This window comes from Podarcis liolepis (genome assembly GCF_965112155.1).
Source record: "Podarcis liolepis genome assembly, chromosome: 13".
NCBI classification, from domain to species: domain Eukaryota; kingdom Metazoa; phylum Chordata; class Lepidosauria; order Squamata; family Lacertidae; genus Podarcis; species Podarcis liolepis.
Window position 1 is genome coordinate 17,694,186 of NC_139573.1, and position 18,927 is coordinate 17,713,112.

At 47.0% G+C, this 18,927-nt stretch overlaps 1 protein-coding gene across 1 annotated transcript; it reads left to right on the top strand.

Moving 5' to 3' along the window:
• Positions 1-285: 285 nt before the first annotated feature.
• Positions 286-18,862, top strand: DOC2A (double C2 domain alpha). Its single transcript, XM_083469215.1, has 11 exons — positions 286-423; positions 3,580-3,826; positions 8,902-8,981; positions 11,106-11,180; positions 11,946-12,055; positions 12,176-12,302; positions 13,162-13,221; positions 14,369-14,526; positions 14,893-14,974; positions 15,102-15,198; positions 15,535-18,862. Exons 2-11 carry the CDS (start codon positions 3,595-3,597, stop codon positions 15,672-15,674), a joined length of 1,161 nt encoding a protein of 386 aa, XP_083325341.1. The 5' UTR covers positions 286-423; positions 3,580-3,594; the 3' UTR covers positions 15,675-18,862.
• The last annotated feature ends 65 nt before the right edge of the window (positions 18,863-18,927 follow it).

Consider the following 18,927-nt stretch of genomic DNA (forward strand, 5'->3'; position numbering starts at 1 on the left):
ATCAGAAATGCTTGTATCACCCCTATTCCTATGTTATCAAGCCCCAATCTTTAGATCTGATGATCAGATGCCAGATCACTCTCTCTGGGTGTAAATACATGCACAGACTGTGCAGCCAGTTTTCTCTTGCTAGACACAGGCGTTCAGCCCAAACAGATAAAGTCCATCCTTCATCGTCTATCGGATCTAATCTATGTATTGCATATCAGATCTCTGCACCCTGCACCTCCCTTCCCCGGTTCTCCATTGTCTCCACCTCCCTGCCTGCAACCCCCCCCCCTTCCCTTGCGCTCTCTCTCTCTCCTTCCCTCCCTCCCTCTCTCTCCCTCTCTCTCTAAGTCTGTGGGATCCCCCAATCGACCGCCTCTCATTCGCTGCGCTATCCCCTCCCCACCGTTACCTGTTGACAGGAGCAGCACCCAGGTAGGATGGGGGCAGAGGGTGGGGGGAGGTTGGGGTCCCGTGGGTGTGAGGATAAGGTGCAGGCACTACTTTGGGGGAAGGTGGGAAGACAGTTGTGGGGGGCAAGTTGGGGGAAAGGGGGTGGGATGTGGGGTTCCAGGTTCTGGAGGAGTTTCTGAAGAAGTGGGGGAGTTGGAAGAGTTGCTTGAGAGGTCTTTTTGTGCATTGGGGTGGGGGGGCTAGTGCAATTTGGGGGAGGTTGGTGGGGGGTAGAAAAGGCAGATCCTAGGGGCAGTTTTTCGGATGTGGGGCTGGTGCAAGATGGAATCACAGGGGAAGGGCAATTCAGGCATCTCTCTTGGAGTCCGGTGGGGAATTAAGGATGTATTTGGAAAGTATGGGGGGAGAAGTGAAGGGGTAAATTGCTTAGAAGTGGGGGGGAGCAAGATGTTAGGTAATTACAGGTTATTTGCTTTTATTTACATATGTGTGGGGCAGATCCTGGGCAGGAAGATCAGAGGGCAATTCTGAGAGTAGGTGAAACTGATTGAGAATTGACGAGTGAAGAGAGGAAAAAATCCACACAGACATAAAAGAAATAATAATAAAAAGACAACTCAATTTAGCAAACTCATTCTATTAATATCGGTTAATAATCCAATACCAATTAATTAAAAATAACCCTCGCAGGAACACCGGTCTCTAAAGAAACTGTCATATCAAAATGCCATTATGCTTCTGGCGATGCAATTTCCTTATTCAATTAGAATCGGCTCACTACCACACACACACACACACACACACACACACACACACACAAAACCCCGCACAGTAAATGAATTCTACAGCTTTTGCCTGCGTGTCTACGGAGTTGTAAATCTTGCTGCTTGGCCCATCGACATTCCATTACAACATGACATCAATTTGTGAATGCTTCATTTAATGTCACTTCTAACACACTGTGGGGTTTTATAAAAACAAACAAAAAACAGAAGTCACTCGCCATGCGAGCCTATATTACCTACTCAGGAGTAAGCCCCACTGAGTTCAGTGAGACTTACTCCCAGGTAAGTATGTGCAGGATTGCAGCCTCAGTGCATGGATGGACCTCTGAAGAGCTCAGTTCTGATGCTTCAGAGGAGGGGAAAAAGAGCCACCAGTTTTGCCCATTGCTCCTCACTCTGTAACTTTTGACTTTCAATAAACGAACATAAAACTCATGTTTAAAAAGATGGACAGGAGAGAGCAGATTTCCTGCATAATGTGAACAGATGCAGCTGAAAGTTCTTCCTTGGTATTTTCCAGCAAAAGAGAGAGAAAAACCCACCATTAAGCCGAAACATTCCTTTCGGTTTTACTGGGAAAGTTTCCCTTCTTCAGAGAATGGGAAGCATATAGAAAATGGGCACCAGCACAGATCTTTGTGGTGCTCAGTTTACACCCATAACTTGTGAAGGAAGGCGAAATGTGTGGCTCTCTAAACAAACATTGGACTCAGGAACCAGCTGTAAGGAATCAGAAATCAGCCTGCCTGGTTAGAAAAGGCCAACACATTTAAGGGCTCTCTCTTAGGAAAACGATGACTGGGGAAGGGTGACAGTCAAGGAGCATAAATTTACACTTGGTGTGGACAGAGAAAAATTCTCTCTCCCTCATAACACGTGAATTTGGGATTATCCAGTAAAATTGATGTGGGAAAGATCAGGGTACAGGAAACATTTATTAACACGATGTGTAATTGGTTTATGGCATTTGTTGTCACAGGATGTTGTGGTTGTGGTCTGGGGCTTAGACCGCTTTAAAGGGGGATGAGAAAATTTCATTTGGGGTGTTGACTGTTCCCTCTAATAGTTAACTTGGGATTGGAGCCACTGAGGATAGAGGGGGCATTTTCACATGCTTGCAGAAGTACCCCCACAAAAAAACTTTTGTAAAAATAAATAAATCCCTAGAGTGAGGGGGGGGGGCTTAAAACAATCCATTAAGGGCTGAGGATGCTCAGTAGCCATGGAATTGTTGCTGCTGGCATCCTTCTGTCTCGAGAGACACTCCAAACCGTTGCGCTAGCAGCACCAAAGTGACCTCCCAGGAAACAAGCCTGAGCAGGGCATATGGACGTCCTGGGCTGCCCCAGATGGCAAGATCCCTCTTTTGGCCTCCCTGATGTGGTCCAAAGGAAAGCAGGGCAATAGGTTTGGCACCAGCTTGGCTGCAGGAGATGCCGGAAGGTGTACAAGGCACCACCCAACCGTCTTAGGGATTCCTCTCTGGATTTGTGTAGGGTTTACTCCCTAGCCTTTTCTCCTCCTGAAGACATCCTGCAAAGCAGCAGAGGTTTCGGATCGGAGCTTCTCTTCTTCTAGATGGGCTACCTTTCCGGGTTGAGAAAATCAGAGGGTGGAATGGAGTGCCCTGGTGGGAGGCATGGCTGGCTAGCACCCTAGGCAGGAGTACTCTTTCTAGGTGAAGATTCACTGGAACACTTTGCTGCATGTCCCACTCACTGATGGCTGTCAGTCAAGATGGGCTAAATGGAACCACCATAGTCAGAGGAGGCACTATGCCCCTGACTACTACCTGCTAGGAGTTTGCTAAGGGTGCTGGGAATTGTAGCTCTCTGGTGGGTGAACCACAGTTCCCAGGATTCTGTGGGGGAAGTACTGTGCTTTAAATACATGGTGTGTGCGCATCCTTCAACCACTGCACAAACCTGGGCACCCTTACCTGAGAGCGACGGCCCCATGAAGACTTAAAGGTAAAGGTAAAGGGACCCCTGACCATTAGGTCCAGTCGTGGCCGACTCTGGGGTTGCAGCGCTCATCTCGCTTTATTGGCCAAGGGAGCTGGAGTACAGCTTCTGGGTCATGTGGGCAGCATCACTAAGCCACTTCTGGCGAACCAGAGCAGCGCATGGAAACACCGTTTACCTTCCCGCCGGAGCGGTACCTATTTATCTACTTGCACTTTGACGTGCTTTCAAACTGCTAGGTTGGCAGGAGCAGGGACCGAGCAACAAGAGCTCACCCCGTCGCAGGGATTCGAACCGCCAACCTTCTGATCAGCAAGTCCTAGGCTCTATGGTTTAACCGACATAGGATTGTGTTCCACATCAGCCTACATCTGGTGCTCACGGTGGAATAATGAATCAAAATAAACATCTCTTTCCATCCTCCACAGCTGACTGCACCTCCAATGACCGTCCGACGTGGAGAACGTGCTCCAGTCCCTATCCGGGAACATATGGCCATTGATGTGTCCCCAGGGCCAATCCGGCCCATTGCCCAAATCTCTGCCTATTTCCCACATCCTGGGCTGGAGGGCATGTTGGCGACACGAGACAGAATGAGGGGTCAAGGGGCTGCGGCCATGCCCCCTGGAACTGGGGAAGGAGAATCGGCGGACGGAGACGATTCTGATGACAGCAGTGAGTATGAACCCTCTCTTCCATGCCTTTAAAGGGGAGAGGACCCAGGTGTTCTGGCTCAAACCATCTATTCATTCCATGGGGGGTGGAGAGGGGTATAGGCGGCCTGAACCACATATCTGATACATGCATGTTCACACATGCAGACTCTCTCTCTCTCTCTCTCTCACACACACACACACACACACATACACACACACACACACACACACACACACACACACACGCTGTCATCTTACACACCAGCTCTCTTGCCTTTGTACATTTTTACAGCCAGGTGCACAAGAGAGAATGGCTGCATACACACCACCTGCTGAATTACACTGAAAGCGCATTTACCCTCCAAAGAATCTTGGGATCTGTAGTTTGTTAAGGGTGCTGGGAACTGTAGCTCTGTGGGGTGAACCACAGTTCCCAGGATTCTTTGGGGGAAAGCCATGTGCTTTAAATGTTGAGTGAATGTGCAGCTAGCAGCTCTGTCTTATGTACATACATACAAAAGAGTCTCAAACCAAAACAGGCACAAATTCGAGACATTTTCACACATATAAATGTCCATAACTTTTTCACATACTGTCACCCAGGGCTTCACTACAAGAGTCCGGCCAGCCGCTTTTTTATACCTATATTTTCTCTCCCACACACTTACTTCCTTAGACACTATCTCTCACCTGCATCTGAGAATGTAAGTCTTGCATTTTGTCACAATGCATTTCATACAGCGGTTCTCAGAAACACCAAGCCTTTCAGATGATCTATACCTCCCAGCCCTCCCATATCACAAACACACACTTGCCTAAATGTTACACAAGAATTCCCACTCAGAAGGGGTGCCCCCTAGAACCTCCTTTACATGTCAGTACATTGAGATGGCTCTTGTGGTGTGGCCAGCCCTGTTTTCACCATACAATGACTCAGCAATCACATCACCTGGTGGGAAAGTTCTCCCTTGCACTCTCTCTCACAGCCTAGCATGCAGACCCTCATTCTCCCTCCCTGCCTCCTTGTATACACACAAGGCATTCCTGAGACACACGCTGACCTGCAAGAGGAAGCCCCCCTGACCTTACTTCTGGACTTACCTCTGAAGATAGGGATGCGGGTGGCGCTGTGGTCTAAACCACTGAGCCTCTTGGGCTTGCTGATCAGAAGGTTGGCACTTCGAATCCCTGCAACGGAGTGAGCTCCCGTTGCTCTGTCCCAGCTCCTGCCAACCTAGCAGTCTGAAAGCATGCCAGTGCAAGTAAATAAAGAGGTACCATTGTGGCAGGAAGGTAAACAGCGTTTCCGTGCACTCTGGCTTCTGTCACAGTGTCCCGTTGCTCCAGTTTAGTCATGCTGGTCACATGACCCAGAAAGCTGTCTGTGGACAAACGCTGGCTCCCTCGGCCTGAAAGGGAGATGAGCGCCGCACCCCATAGTCACCTTTGACTGGACTTAACCATCCAGAGGTCATTTACCTTTACTTTTTACCTCTGAAGAAGCATGGATAGGATTGTGCTGCACATCTCAATAATACAAGTTGCGCACCAAGGCTGCCAACCTAAGAGGACTCCTTTGGAAGTTGGAAAAATGACCGAGGCCAACATGACTTACTTCAGTCAATGTGCTGAGATTCAGGCCAGGGATTGCGATACTTCAGTGCTCAGATAGGTGCACTCTTGGTACACTCACATAGGTACACACCTGTGCTCTTCTTCACACACAGGTTTGTGTTCTCTCTCTCTCATACGTACACCTCCCCACAACTATTTATCGCAAACAACTTTTCTCAGTTCACACACAAGCAAAACTTCCAAATATTTGCCTTCATATCATTATAGGACTAGGAGTCCCCATCCATCGCAAAGATCCTATGGCAGTTAGGTTGGGGTCTGGACAACAGAAGTAACGCTCAAGTCAAGGGCTGGCAATCTTTCTTCAGCCTGAGGGCCCCATTCGCCTGTAAGCAACCTTCCAGGGGCTGTGTGCCAGTGGCTACATGGGGACTCAACACACAAAACACATACATCTTTCCATCCTGACTCCTGAGTTGCTACCTCAGTTCAAGGATGCATTCCAGCCTGGCAAAAGCAGGATGGACCAGGGAAGGTGTGGTCTGAGGAGAGAGGGCTTAGCCTGGGAAGTGTCCCGAGGGCCAGACAGTGCAGCCTGGAGGGCCGCCATTTGTTTATTTATTGAATTTGTGTGCTGTGTCCTTCATCCGTAGATTTCAGGGAGGTTCACAACATTAAAAAAAGTAAAAACACAATACATAATAAAAACAACAACAAACAACAACACAAACCAATAACACCCCCCCCCCCATGCACCTACACCTGAGATTCCCTAGCCCCTGACTTAGTGGTTAAACCTGCCAGACAGATTTGGCTTTGTTTAAGTAACTGGCACAGGTGATGTGTTGCCATAGGAATTAACGGTTGGAGAGCCTTCCGAGTCTCTGTAAGAACATTTTGTGTGCATCCCTGCCCCCCCCCCACCGGTCCCTAGAAGTCTTGATGGGGGAGCAAGATCCACTGCAGTGTTCAAGCTGTGAATCGTGGGCCATAAACCATGGGGCAAACCTTGGTTGCAACCCTGCTGAGTCAGAAGAGATCTACACCACGAGCCCAGGTTGGGACGGCATCTGAGCGAAACCAAAGCTTAGCTCGGTGCAGTAGAATAGCAGAAAGAGCTGGGCGGAGCCAAGCAGCTGCAATCTCCTCTCTCAGTCGGCAGCACAGTTGTCCGTTTGCACTAAGCCGTGACTTGGCTTAGCATGACAGGCAAACCAGGCCACCACGTTGTACACGCCACAGCCCCAGCAGTCATCGAGAAGCACTCTGGTGCAGAGAGCAGAAGCTTTTTGCTCCCATATGGTGCCGATTCACAAGCGACGCACACAGAGATGCATGAAGGAACACAGTCACACACTTCTGGGGACAAGCTCGCACATAACAAATGGCTCGCTCCGCCACCTTCCCTAACGAAAACAAACCCACACAAACTGACACCCTCACTGACACAACAGCCTGCCTTTAAGAGAGAGACGATTTCGTATTCTCGTCTACGCATGTGCACACAACACACTTGCACGCAAGCAAGCTAGTAGAGTTGCATGTGTAGTTATACACACCAGAAAGGAGGGAGGGAAGGAAAGGCGGAGGGGTGGAAGGATGAATGGAATGGGGTGGTGGTGGTAAGGGAGAGCCAGAGTGGAGGAAGACAGAAAGGAAGATGGATAGATCAAGGCAGAGGGAGGGATGGATGGATGGATGGATGGATGGATGGATGGATGGATGGATGGGAAGAGACAGAAGGGCAGAAAGGTAAAATGTCCATGCCAGAGGATGGATGGATTTGGATGGACAGAAAGCAATTTATGAACCAGTGCAAGTAAAGATGCACCCAGATGGAAAGACGCAGGGACAAATCTGTAGGTGGACTGACACATAAGCTCATTTCACACAGTCTTCCAACCATGCAGTCTGACTGCATTAAGTGGGGGAGCAGCAGGATTGCACCGCTCTCCCTGTTCTCCATGTGTTCCCCAGCTCTGTGTGCACAGAGCTACAAGTGTACCACTTGCGCACCACAGGCTCTCTGTCCATGCAGCCTGCTTCTCTCTGACCATGCAGGGAACACCTGTGCATGTATGACTTGCGCGCGTGTAGGCTGTTCTGTGTACCCAGAACTGAGGTATACAGCGGCTGGAGATGCAGACAAAAGCATTGTCCTCTTCTGCCTCCACGCATTTCGACTTTGTGGGTGGAAGACTGTGCGAAAGGGATCTGCAGCTAAGGACCAATAATGTAAGTAAGATGCATGGAGTAGGTAGATGCCTACTTTTTTGTCACACCAGGTTTCTACCCTAGAATATATGGAGTGGTAACAATGCCTTTGAGCATGTGCAGAGCACAGAACCTTGAGTACTACAGCTGCTCCCTATTCACCTGAGATCAGAAGGTAGGCCATCCAGGTTCAAAGGGTATGATTACGCAACTCCCAGGCAAGATCCAACTCTGTGCTCAGAGATCTGCCCTGGTTCCTGATTTGATACTAGGCCAGGTTCAAGGTGTTCTTATTAGTATACAAAGCCCTTAACAACTTGCTTTACCTATGAGATCCCCTTACCCCACATATTCCCACTCAGCCACTTCAATTGGTGGAATTGGCACAGCTACAGGTGCCACAGAATACCCATTCAGCAGGGGTAAGAAATTTGATTGTTTAATGCACTTTGGAACTCCCCGTCTATTGAGATCAAGCAGGTGCCTTCGCTGTACACTTTTCGGCACCTGCTAAAAACATTCAGACGAGCCTACCCAGACGCTTAGAAAGCTGAGGTAATTTTAATCTGTTTCAGTATTTTAACTTTTGTATGTTTTAAAGCAGAGTTGTGGATTTTTCTGCATTTTATTGTTCTATCTTTTTGTAGACTGCTTTGAGGGTTGTTGTTGTTTTTACATACAAGTACTGTATAAATTTTATTAAATAAATACATAAATGCTAAGAACCTTCCATTGCTGTAAAAAAATAAAAGAACACGCGTGCACACACACACACACACTTTTCCTAGACCTGATGGTTGTAAAGACGTAATCAGAACTATATGGGTTATGTCTGATAAAGTATACCAATGGGAAGGGAGTTCGGCAGGGTTTACTGTACTCAGGATATAGGGCTCTGATGCACCGCTCAGCCCCTTTGATTCTCCCCTCCCCTGAGCAGAAGCAAAATAAATTATGCATACTTAGGTAAATTGGCCTAACCGGCATGATTTATGCAGGTCGCAGCAGAACATCCCAGTTTTATTAGTGCCTGGGTTATCTGGGAGAGGTAGGGTTTTGATTATTATTTTTTCGATCTCAGAGAAAATAGCTGCATCTATATGCCAGCTGGCTGACAGATGACTTCTACACAAACCTATAGTGGTGAGCAGTGCAGAAAGGTAGACAGGTAATATAGGCAGATGGAGGGAGCTCAATATGCAGGCAGATTGTATGATTGCAAGGAAGAGAGAGGAAAAAGAAAATTCAGATGCGACTGACTGATTCTTTTTCTTCATTCTGTTTGGCACCCGATTCCTTTCCTAGCATCGCTTGGGACTCTTGAATTTGACATCCTCTATGATCCCGAAAACTGCACCCTTGACTGCACCATCCTACGGGCCAAGGTAATGAGGGCAATCTGGCAAAGTGCCCCAAAAACAACTGCTCTCCTGCAAATGGATGGTGCTTTTTGATTCCGACCCGCAGGCTTTCTGCATTCTGTGTCTCGTTTTCACAACAGAGGGACATGATTTAATAAGAGAGGCCACACAAGGAGGGGAAATCTCATTATGGAGCCAGCGCTGCTCATTTTCAGTCTGTTACCTTTCTCTCGCCTGCATCTCAACCCCTTCCTTCTCCTCCAAGCCTCTGGAAAGCAGGGAGGTTCACTCAAAGGCCCACCTCTCTCACACAAACCCCCGCGGACTTCAGCCGGCTCTGTTTGCACAACCCCTACCCTCACATACATGCCAACAAACACAAGCCCCCTCTCCCCTGCCAGCTGGTGGGCTTGCAGCATCTTCAAGCACCTCGGCGACACGCCAGGCAACCGGGTATCCGCAGGCATCTGGGGTTGCCGTGGCAACAGAGAAGGGATGGGGAAAGCAAGGGAAACAATGCGGCAGTTCAGAACCACAGCAAAAGTAACGCTTGCCCTCCATCATCATTACCCAGAGCCCCAGCACCACACCTCAGGCTCCCTTTCCCCCCCGACTGATAACCATTAATCCACATACCATTCTCTTCTCTCTTTGCTCCCCCACGTTGCAGGGGCTTCCTCCCAAACTATTCTGGGTGTGTTAACATGATGTGTTTTTTGTTTTTCCTATATAACTGGAAGTGCCATTTTCCCTGTGGCAATCCTTCAACGAAACCAATTTAGCTTGATGCTTTAGCAGCGGCTCTGAACAGTGTTTAAGAAATCACAGCACGAAGCATTCCAAGACTCAGAATAATTTATTTTAGCCATGAGTGGCGTTGAGTCTGTGTTCTCTTCAACAAAGGCAAGCCGACACTTTTATGAGGATTATTCAAGAAGGCCTCTCTGCCCGAACACTTGTCTCGTCCCACAGATTCTGCAAAGCTCACTGAGGCTCTCCCCAGAGTTCTCCTGTGTTTCTTGTGCCCCATAAACAACCTCACTCTAATTCTGGCTTCATACATAGAATAACTACTACACAGGGCTGCTTTTGAAGAGTGTCTGAAACTTCCATTGGCTCAGAAGGCAGCAACTAGCTTATTATCTAGGGCAGGCATAGGCAAACTCGGCCCTCCAGATGTTTTGGGACTACAACTCCCATCATCCCTAGTTAACAGGACCAGTGGTCAGGGATGATTGGAGTTGTAGTCCCAAAACAACTGGATTTGGGTTTGCCTATGCCTGATCTAGGTTGAGGTGCCCAGAGCATATATTATACCAGTGTTATATCCATATCACTGGCTCCCTATTCATTTGCAGGTCTGATTCAGAGTGCAAGTCTTAACCTTTAAGCCCGTAAATCAGGGGTGGGGAAACAGTGGCCTACCAGATGTTGTTGGACTTCAGCTCCCATCACACCCTGCCAACATGGCTAGTCCAGGGATGATGGGAGTTGTAGTCCTTCAGCATTGGGGTGAGGGCACAGATACCCCCTTCTCTGCTGTACCTGCAGTTGGGACTCCCTCCTCCCCTCCTGCCTGGACATGTGGCTCAGCAGCTGAAAACCTGATCTCTGTCCCTTACCCTGGCATCTGAAATACAGTGGGAGAGAAGGAATACCAGGCAAAGCTAAGTTTTGGACGGCCCATAAGACCACCTCATTGCTTGCTTTTAGTCAAGCAGCAGAGACCTGCCTTTGTATGGAAGAGGATAATCCTTTGCATTACTGAGGTGTCAGCTCATTTTTTAAAATATCTACAGTATCTATCTGCTGAAGGTTTGCTTTGCTGTTGCTTGTGCTTTGGTTGTTTCTATTTCTTCGTTATGTTAACGACCTCAGAGGTCTGTCCATGGAAAAGTGGGATGTTAGCCATGGCATTCAAAACATTTATACTGTAAGTCAAGATATGCAGTAGAAACACTGTGCATAAGGTCAAGACTACTGTCACACTTCTTGCTGCTTCTGTGTAGGAGTGTGGTCATGTGTGCAACAGTCGAAGGACTGCGTGTCTGAGAAAAAAGCATGAAACATTCTCTTGAGATGTTAATGAAATGTATAAGGACAATATTATGTTTAAAGGGGAGCTGATCACTGTCTTCTTATTCTCAGGGTCTGAAACCGATGGATTTCAATGGCCTGGCTGACCCCTATGTCAAACTGCACCTTCTGCCCGGAGCCTGCAAGGTAAACATGGCTTCAGGTTCGCCTCCACTTTCACTGTCTCACAGTTCCTGAGCCTAGCACTATCCAATATACACATGCACAGCTACCACCACCATGCAGAGAAAAGATAAGGTGCGTAACCAAGCTGGAGATCTTGTGTCCCTATAAAACAGGAGGAAGGCAGTGTTTCTCAGGCCCCATCAGTGCCAAACATTTAAAGCAGTATCATACCATTTTATACAGACTTCACTTCCCCCAAAGAATCCTGAGAACTGTAGTTAAGGATACTGAGCATTGTTAGGTGACCCCCGTTCCCCTCATAGAGCTACAATTCCCAAAGTTCACTTAACTCATGCATCTATACCTCCGGTAGGTCTGTTCCCAGGTCAACACTGAGCAGCGACAAATAGGTTGAAGGACAGTTCCCCCATTTCTTTGTAGCTAAGCAGAATAGCTCATGCAACCGGCTACTCACTCCAACATCCAGGGAGAAAGAGAAGGAGCAAGACAGAGCCATGCACCTCATCAGACTAAGCCACATCAGGCAAATATGGGAAACCAGACTATTCTATTGCAGGCTCTTTAAAAGACATTCAATAAAGCACAGTTTGGAAAAGGGGCTATCAGTAATTATCAGGAGAGAATAAATCGAAAGACATTGATAATTCCATGCCACCATTCTCCTGCTTCCAGCCTAGGAAACAGGTATGCCTCTGGTCTTACTAGAATATTCTGCTCTTCTATTCCAATGCCTCCCTGCCCCCCCAAAAAACTTCTCCTCTCCAGGCGAACAAACTGAAAACACGAACCCAGCACAACACTCTCAACCCTGTGTGGAATGAGGCTCTGACTTACATTGGAATAACAGCTGAGGATATGGCCCGGAAAACTCTGCGGTAAGACCTCCCGCCCTGCCCCGCTGACTTAAAATCCCAATCTACAGGGTCCTCTTTCATTCCCATGCTCCCTTTGGCATTCACACCCTTGGATCCTTTTTCTCTCTTTCTGCTTCCCAGAATCTCCGTCTGCGATGAGGACAAACTGACCCACAACGAGTTCATTGGCGAGACCCGGGTGCCGCTGAGGCGTCTCCAGCCTGGCCAGAAGAGACACTTCAATCTGTGCTTGGAAAGACAACAACCAGTGAGAGTCGGGCATAAGCCGATTGCATATCTCAAAATGAGTCAGGAATCAGGATCTATTGGTTTATTTTATGAATTGATAAGGATCGTCAAGCACATCCTCTAGCTGCTTGGCTGCCCAGTGCCTTGTCCCCCTGTCCCAATCCCCACTAACAGCTCGCAGGCCCTCCTCTCCCCGGGACCTGCCTGAGTTTCTCCCCTGCTCTGCCAAACTCAGTGCTTTCTGCCAATCACCAGAATCTCACAACTGATTCTTCTTCGCCAGCAGCTGGAATAGTTGTGAACACTTCATGGTGTAAAAAGCCCAGCTAACTCACGACGAGTGGAGGTGAAAAGACTTGCAGGCAGCAACCTGCCTGTAGCATATTTTATGCACATGATTTTTGTGATCCTCCAGTGGGCTAGAAGGTGTCTCAGGAGGGGCAAGGAGGGGAGATAACTCGGGATTTTGAGTGGTGAGGGTGGGTCTCCTTTAGCTCCCCATTGACCAACAAAAGCAAAATACGTCACCTTACCAGCAAGTGTGCAGTTCCATTCTACAATTTAATACTGTTCACAGAATTCAGATTTTATGGGTGTAGTAGATTAACACATCTCTGTCTTGTCACTGATTCCACCCACCCACCCCCATGCACAGGATATATTGCATTTTGATTCTGTTGGGTTAATCACTTATGCCTACAAGTCATCATACTTGTGTACCAGTCTGTACTTCCAAATGTCAAGGGAGTTTTTCCTCTCCCTCCTCTGTGCACTTGCTCACTCACTCTGTCCCTTGACTCCTCCAACTTTGCTCATGTTTCTGTTTGGAAGAGCAGGGAAAACAGATTTTTTTTCTCAATCCTCACTTCCCTCAACAGCTGGCATCCCCTTCTTCCATGACAGCAGCTCTGCGTGGCATCTCCTGTTACCTGAGAGAGGTGAGAGCGTATTCCCGCCCCCTTCCTATTCCTAGCATTATAAAACCTGTAGCTTAAGAGTGAGGAACATGAGGGCCACATTTTTTCAGCCTGAGGGCCACATTCTCTTCTAGACAAGCTTTGAGGGGGTTACACGCCAATGGTGGGTGGGACCAGAGCTAAAAGTGGACAGAGCAACAAATGTGAATTTTACCTCTGTACAGTTTCAACACACACACACACACACTTTACACGCCCTTTTTACCCTCAATCCGAGCAAGCAGGAACCATTATCCGAGTTCAAGGACTTATTCCAGCCAGGCAAAAACACCCAAGGAAGATGCAAATCAGGGGTGGTGTTTGACCCTGGATAAGGGTCCCAACGACCAGATACAGAAGCTTGAAGACCCACATTTGGTCCCCGCCGTGATGTATCTCTTGATACAATTTATTTATATAATTAGGGCCCAGAACGTAAGCCTGCCAAGCAGGCTCTTTCCCCCAAATATTATTCAGCTGTGAAGAAAAGCTGTATGGTCCACTACATCAAAGTGATTACAATGTTGGGCTAGGAGTGGAGGGCCCCAGTTTTTTAATTCCAATTTCAACCATTTAAAAAAATTATCATGGAGACTTCCAGTCAACACCTGTCAACCTAAGCTACCTCACAGGGTTGTTGTGAGGAGAAAAAGCAGGGTGGGGGTGAAGAGGGTAAACATGTACTTTGGTTATCTTTAGTATTTTACCTTGCTATCCTGCTCACCCTCAGACACATCTTTCTTCTAAACCACTTCAGAGGTTTATTAATTACTACTACTACTACTACTACTACAACAGTCAAGTGGTATATTCATTTTGTGACATAAATAGGGTTGAGTCAGAAATAAGTTGCCAGGCTGAAATTTCGGGCAAGCGAAGTGGCTAGCGGGCCTGACAGGATAGAGGATCGAGTCAATGTTAGCAGGCAATGTGCCAGGGAAATGCCAGGGAGAGCTGCCTGCCAAGGATGGGTGAAGGAGGCCCAAGAGGCCTTCTGAAGCCTTAACCAAGGGTGTCAAAATGCCCAGGGCCAGCCCTGACAGGCTGCAAAGGTTTGTTTTTGGGAGGCTGCTGGGTGGATATTTTGCACAAAAGCACTCCATGCTCTTTCCTTTTCCTTGCTCCATAGCTAGAACCCCCAGCCGGCTGGGCCCTGGAAGAAAGGGGTCGTATCCTGCTCGCCCTCACGTACCTCTCCGAGCACCGTGGATTGCTGGTGTCTATTCTTCGCTGTGCCCACTTAGCTGCCATGGATGTGTGTGGATACTCAGACCCTTATGTAAAAACGTGAGGAATTGTGCTTATACTTGGCCCTAAGAGAAAGGCCTACCCTTTCCTTAGCCTGCAGGCATATTCAGAAGACTAAAAGAAAAAAGAAATCCCATTTTAAGGAAAGCTTTCAGGGATTGTTTTTAATGACCCTGGAATTAACTTCTTTACAATGCTGTGTCTGTGTAGTCATTTTGCATTTTCTTCTATATTTCCGGCATTTTGAGTGTACAGTATAATGTTCTGCAGCTGCACGGTGGTGGTTTTTAGCACATGCATGCAGAATTTTAAGGGTGGCTCGCAGCCTTCTGGGGGAACGAGACAGAAAGGAAGACGACAAATAGTCTAGACAAACAGGCTCAGTCCCCGTTGCTGTTTTGGCAGGTACCTGAGGCCAGACGTAGAGAAGAAGTCAAAGCATAAAACAACCGTGAAGAAGAAGACGCTGAACCCAGAATATAATGAGGTGATGAAAGAAGGACGAGTGAAGTAACTGCATGTTCTGGGACTTGGGAGGCAGTCAGAGCGAGGGGAGGTTGAAGAGCCAACATGCTTCAATAATTCTAATTCTGTCTCTTTTCTGTGCCCAACAGGACTTTTTCTATGAGATCGAACAGTCAGAGCTTGGTCAGAAATCCCTGGAGATAACAGTTTGGGATTACGACATTGGGAAATCTAACGACTTCATAGGTGAGAAGAGCAAGAGGAGGAGGTGGCCGGGTTACAAAATGTGGATATGCCTTCTGGGACCCTCAACCAACGTCATAGATTTATAAAGTGGCTCTCTCACGGGAACGTGGGAACTGCCATTTCTTGTGGGTGGCTGTCTCTGTGATAAGATTTGCAGATGCCTCGCCAATTTAAAGCTCCCAAAATTCTTTGCTAGAGAAGTCACAACACCAAAACTGGTATAAAACAGAGGCATGCCCCCTATTTCACAGGATGTCCCACGAGGGGGATCCCTGTGCTTCAGGGTAGAAGGTGTTATTTGCAAACATCAAGAACCAATTTATCTTTCTTTTACAGGTGGGGTGACCCTCGGTCTAGGGGCCCCTGGAGAATGCCGACAGCACTGGCTCTCATGCCTTCAGACTCCCGACTGCCGCCTTGAGCACTGGCACACGCTCACCAACGAGCTCCCAGAATCCTCCACTTTCGGCCCCTGAGAAGCCACCTCAATTGCCTATATAGAGTTGCATCCTCCCGCCCTGCCTGCCTGCCAAAAAAAAGGGAGGGGCACAGCACCAGGGGCCCCTCCTTTGCACGAGGATGTTTGCACGTTTTGAAAATTACTTGTCATTGGTGTCCATTTATATTACGCTCTAGGGAAGGGCTTAAATGGAATGAATCGCCTCTTCTGTTTCCGTGTGTTTTAAGGCATTGGGAAGTGGGAGGTGGTCATAGCAGAGTGGAGGAGCCCAGGAAGAACAGGAGAGCCCAGGAAGCCACTTGTAGAAAAAGAATTTAAATCAATGAAAAGTCACAGAAATAATTATCCGTCCTCTTCCTCTCTTAGCACCTGTCTTTCTAAGCTGTCCATCGCTCTGAAATCCCACTACTTTCAAACCAAGGCTTAGCTTGGATTTTAAAGGACAAGATATTTGCTGGCACACAAAATTTGAAGCATCGGTTTTGATTTCTTTTTCTTTTTTAAAGCATATTAAAAACCCACTTCCCCATATGGAATTTCTTTCAGCGGTCCAAAATATATTTCCCTCTTCTTTCCACACCAGCTCCTTTCCCTACTCAACTTAACCTCAGAGTGCCAAATACAATTTATACTCCTGAACTGCTGGGGAAATAAACTATTGTTTATTGTCTCTGGAACTTCCTGCATGGATTATAGGGGCATTCATATGGCACGCTTCTTCCAGCTAACTCATTGTTAGAGGCCTGCCGACATAACTGTTTATCTGCAGTCTCTCTTGTTACAAACGAGGTTGAGCCCACCACTACCCACGCAGTTTTAAAAACAAGGTTGCAGGAAATTATTGTGCTGTTAATTCTTGCTTCCATTTCTGTCAGAAAGCTCAAAATCACTGGAGGCGATCCAGGGAGAGAGCAATCTTAACAGCGGGCTGCCCAGCCTCTTCTTAAAAGACTTCCAGGAAGGGAGAGCACCTCATCTCTGGGCAGCTGGGTCCCCATTGTGAAACTGCTATTTCTATGAAAAAGTTTCTCCTAATCTTCAGCCAGCACCTGCTCTGCCTGTAATTTAAGCCCATTACATCCAGTGAGAGTCCTGCACTCTGGGGTGCAGCACAGCAAGTCTTCTATGTAAGACCCCTTTAGGTATTTGAAAGGTGCTTTCTTCTCCAGGCTAAACATACCCAGTTCCTTCAACCTTTCCTCATAGGGATTGTTTTCCATACCTTTAACCATCTTCACTGCCATTCTCTGAACCCATTCCAGCTTGTCTATATCCTTCTTAAAGTGTAGCATCCACAAACGGACAAAGTACTCCGGATGAAGTCCAACTAGCACAGAATAAAGCGGAACTATTACTTCTCATGTCTTGGAAACGACGGCTGTATTAATGCCGCCTAAAATTGTATGAGTCTTACAAAGTACGACTGGCTCATGTTCAGCTCAAGATCAACTTGTCCTGGGATCCTCTTCATTTTTACTGCTGCTTCCACCCTATACCTGTGCACTTGATTATGGCCATGATTATTTTGCCTAAATGCAAAATTCTGCATTTGTTTCTGTTGAATCTCATTTTGCTTCTGTCCAGTTTCCCATGCTATCTTTTCCTAGTTCATAGCATTTAATCAGCTTGCAAATCACATTATCATGGGGGACACTATTAGGTGTTTTGCTGAAACAAAGATCATTGCATTCACAGTTGTTCTTCAATCCACTAAACTAGGAACTTGATTTTATATTTCACACACACACACACACACACACACACACACAGTATATATAGAGACACATTTATTCTTTGTAATCCGTGCAGGCTTCTGCTAACCATTGCATTGCTATAAAGGTGCTTGCAAATTGACTCCCTTGAAATCTATTCTAGTTACCCTCCCTAGCACTGAAGTCAGATAAACTCATTTCACAGATCCTCCTTTTCAAGATCTGGAACAATTTCCTTCAGCCCTGTGGCACTTCACCTGTTCTTCAGGATCTCCCAAAGATGATTAAGACAGAAGTTATGAGAGTACACCAGTGAGTTCCTTTTAGTACCCTCTAGGATGCAATTCATCTGGTCCTTGAGACGAAGCAATCTCAGGTAGTGAGGCTTTTCCTGATGAAATTTCTTACCAATCTCAAACAGTAGCTCTGGCCACACTACTCGTGTGCTGACTATGCTACTTATGGAAGATGGAACACAATTCCTCTTTGTGGGGGGAAGACAAGAGGCAAAATAGCAACTGAGCAATCCAGCCTTCTGTGCCACTTGTTAATATTTCACCATCCTTACTGAGAAACAGGCTTAGTGTCCTTCCTCTTCCTCCAAACACACCTTTTTATTGTTCTTGGTAGCACTCACCCCAGCCCCAGCTTATTCTGATCTTCTGATTTCCCATCAAGTCTGGACTACACAGTCCTAGTGGCCTGCCCTTTCTTATACAATACATGCCTTTTAAAAATCTTCAGCTCATTAGGCTTTTCTACAGCTGCTCTGGCTTTAAGGTGGGGGGGAAGTCCCATTTTCCTCTCTCGCTGGCTTGTTTGAGATGGCTCCCGTTTTCTTCTCTCATTGGAATAGTGCCTTTAGTAACTCCTCCTTTCGGGATTTATCCTGGTCAATGCTGCAAATTCTGATGGAGAGTCATGGGAACAGGCAGTGGGCATAAGCCAGGGAGACTTATGTGTCCATCACACACTTCCAGGCCTGGCCTGGCCATACTTTAGACAGGGTAGGAAGGCCTGCCACAAGCAACTGCGCTTGTGGTACAGGGCAGCACATTGTCCTGTATTTAATTTAATGTTCTTTTAGTAACGTAATTGGGGGGCCCATTTGACCTTTCCACATCGGGCACAAAACCATCTGTATCCATCTCAGCTAGACACACTTATTTCCCTGTCAAACATTTCAGTTGTTCATCAGAAGACATTCAGTACCCATTTGATGGGTAAAATGTGAATCAGCTCTTAGAAAGGCAGAGTCTTCCATCTATTCTTTTGAGCAAATGTTTGCAGCTAGGCAAAAATTTGGCATTTGCCCTTACCTTAAAACTCCTGTCACCCAGGCATGAATCATGACATCTTTTGTCCAGTTTCTAAAGATTACTGTGTGTGCGCGCACTTATATTTGTAACGACGGGATGGTTTCTTGTATACATCCTACTACCACTTTAAAATATCTGTAGCAAAAATAATAATAAAAACATCGCAACAAGTAGCAAAATTTGGGTGCTTACTAGAAACCATCTAGTAAAATATATATATTTTAAACACTGGTGATCT

What these genes read in the sequence shown, in the direction of transcription:
- DOC2A (XM_083469215.1), top strand. Translation starts at nt 3,595, where the DNA reads ATGACCGTCCGACGTGGAGAACGTGCTCCAGTCCCTATCCGGGAACAT. An exon ending in GCACCATCCTACGGGCCAAG is followed by an intron (nt 8,982 to 11,105) that starts GTAATGAGGGCA and finishes TCTTATTCTCAG; the next exon opens with GGTCTGAAACCGATGGATTT. An exon ending in TCAGACCCTTATGTAAAAAC is followed by an intron (nt 14,527 to 14,892) that starts GTGAGGAATTGT and finishes CTGTTTTGGCAG; the next exon opens with GTACCTGAGGCCAGACGTAG.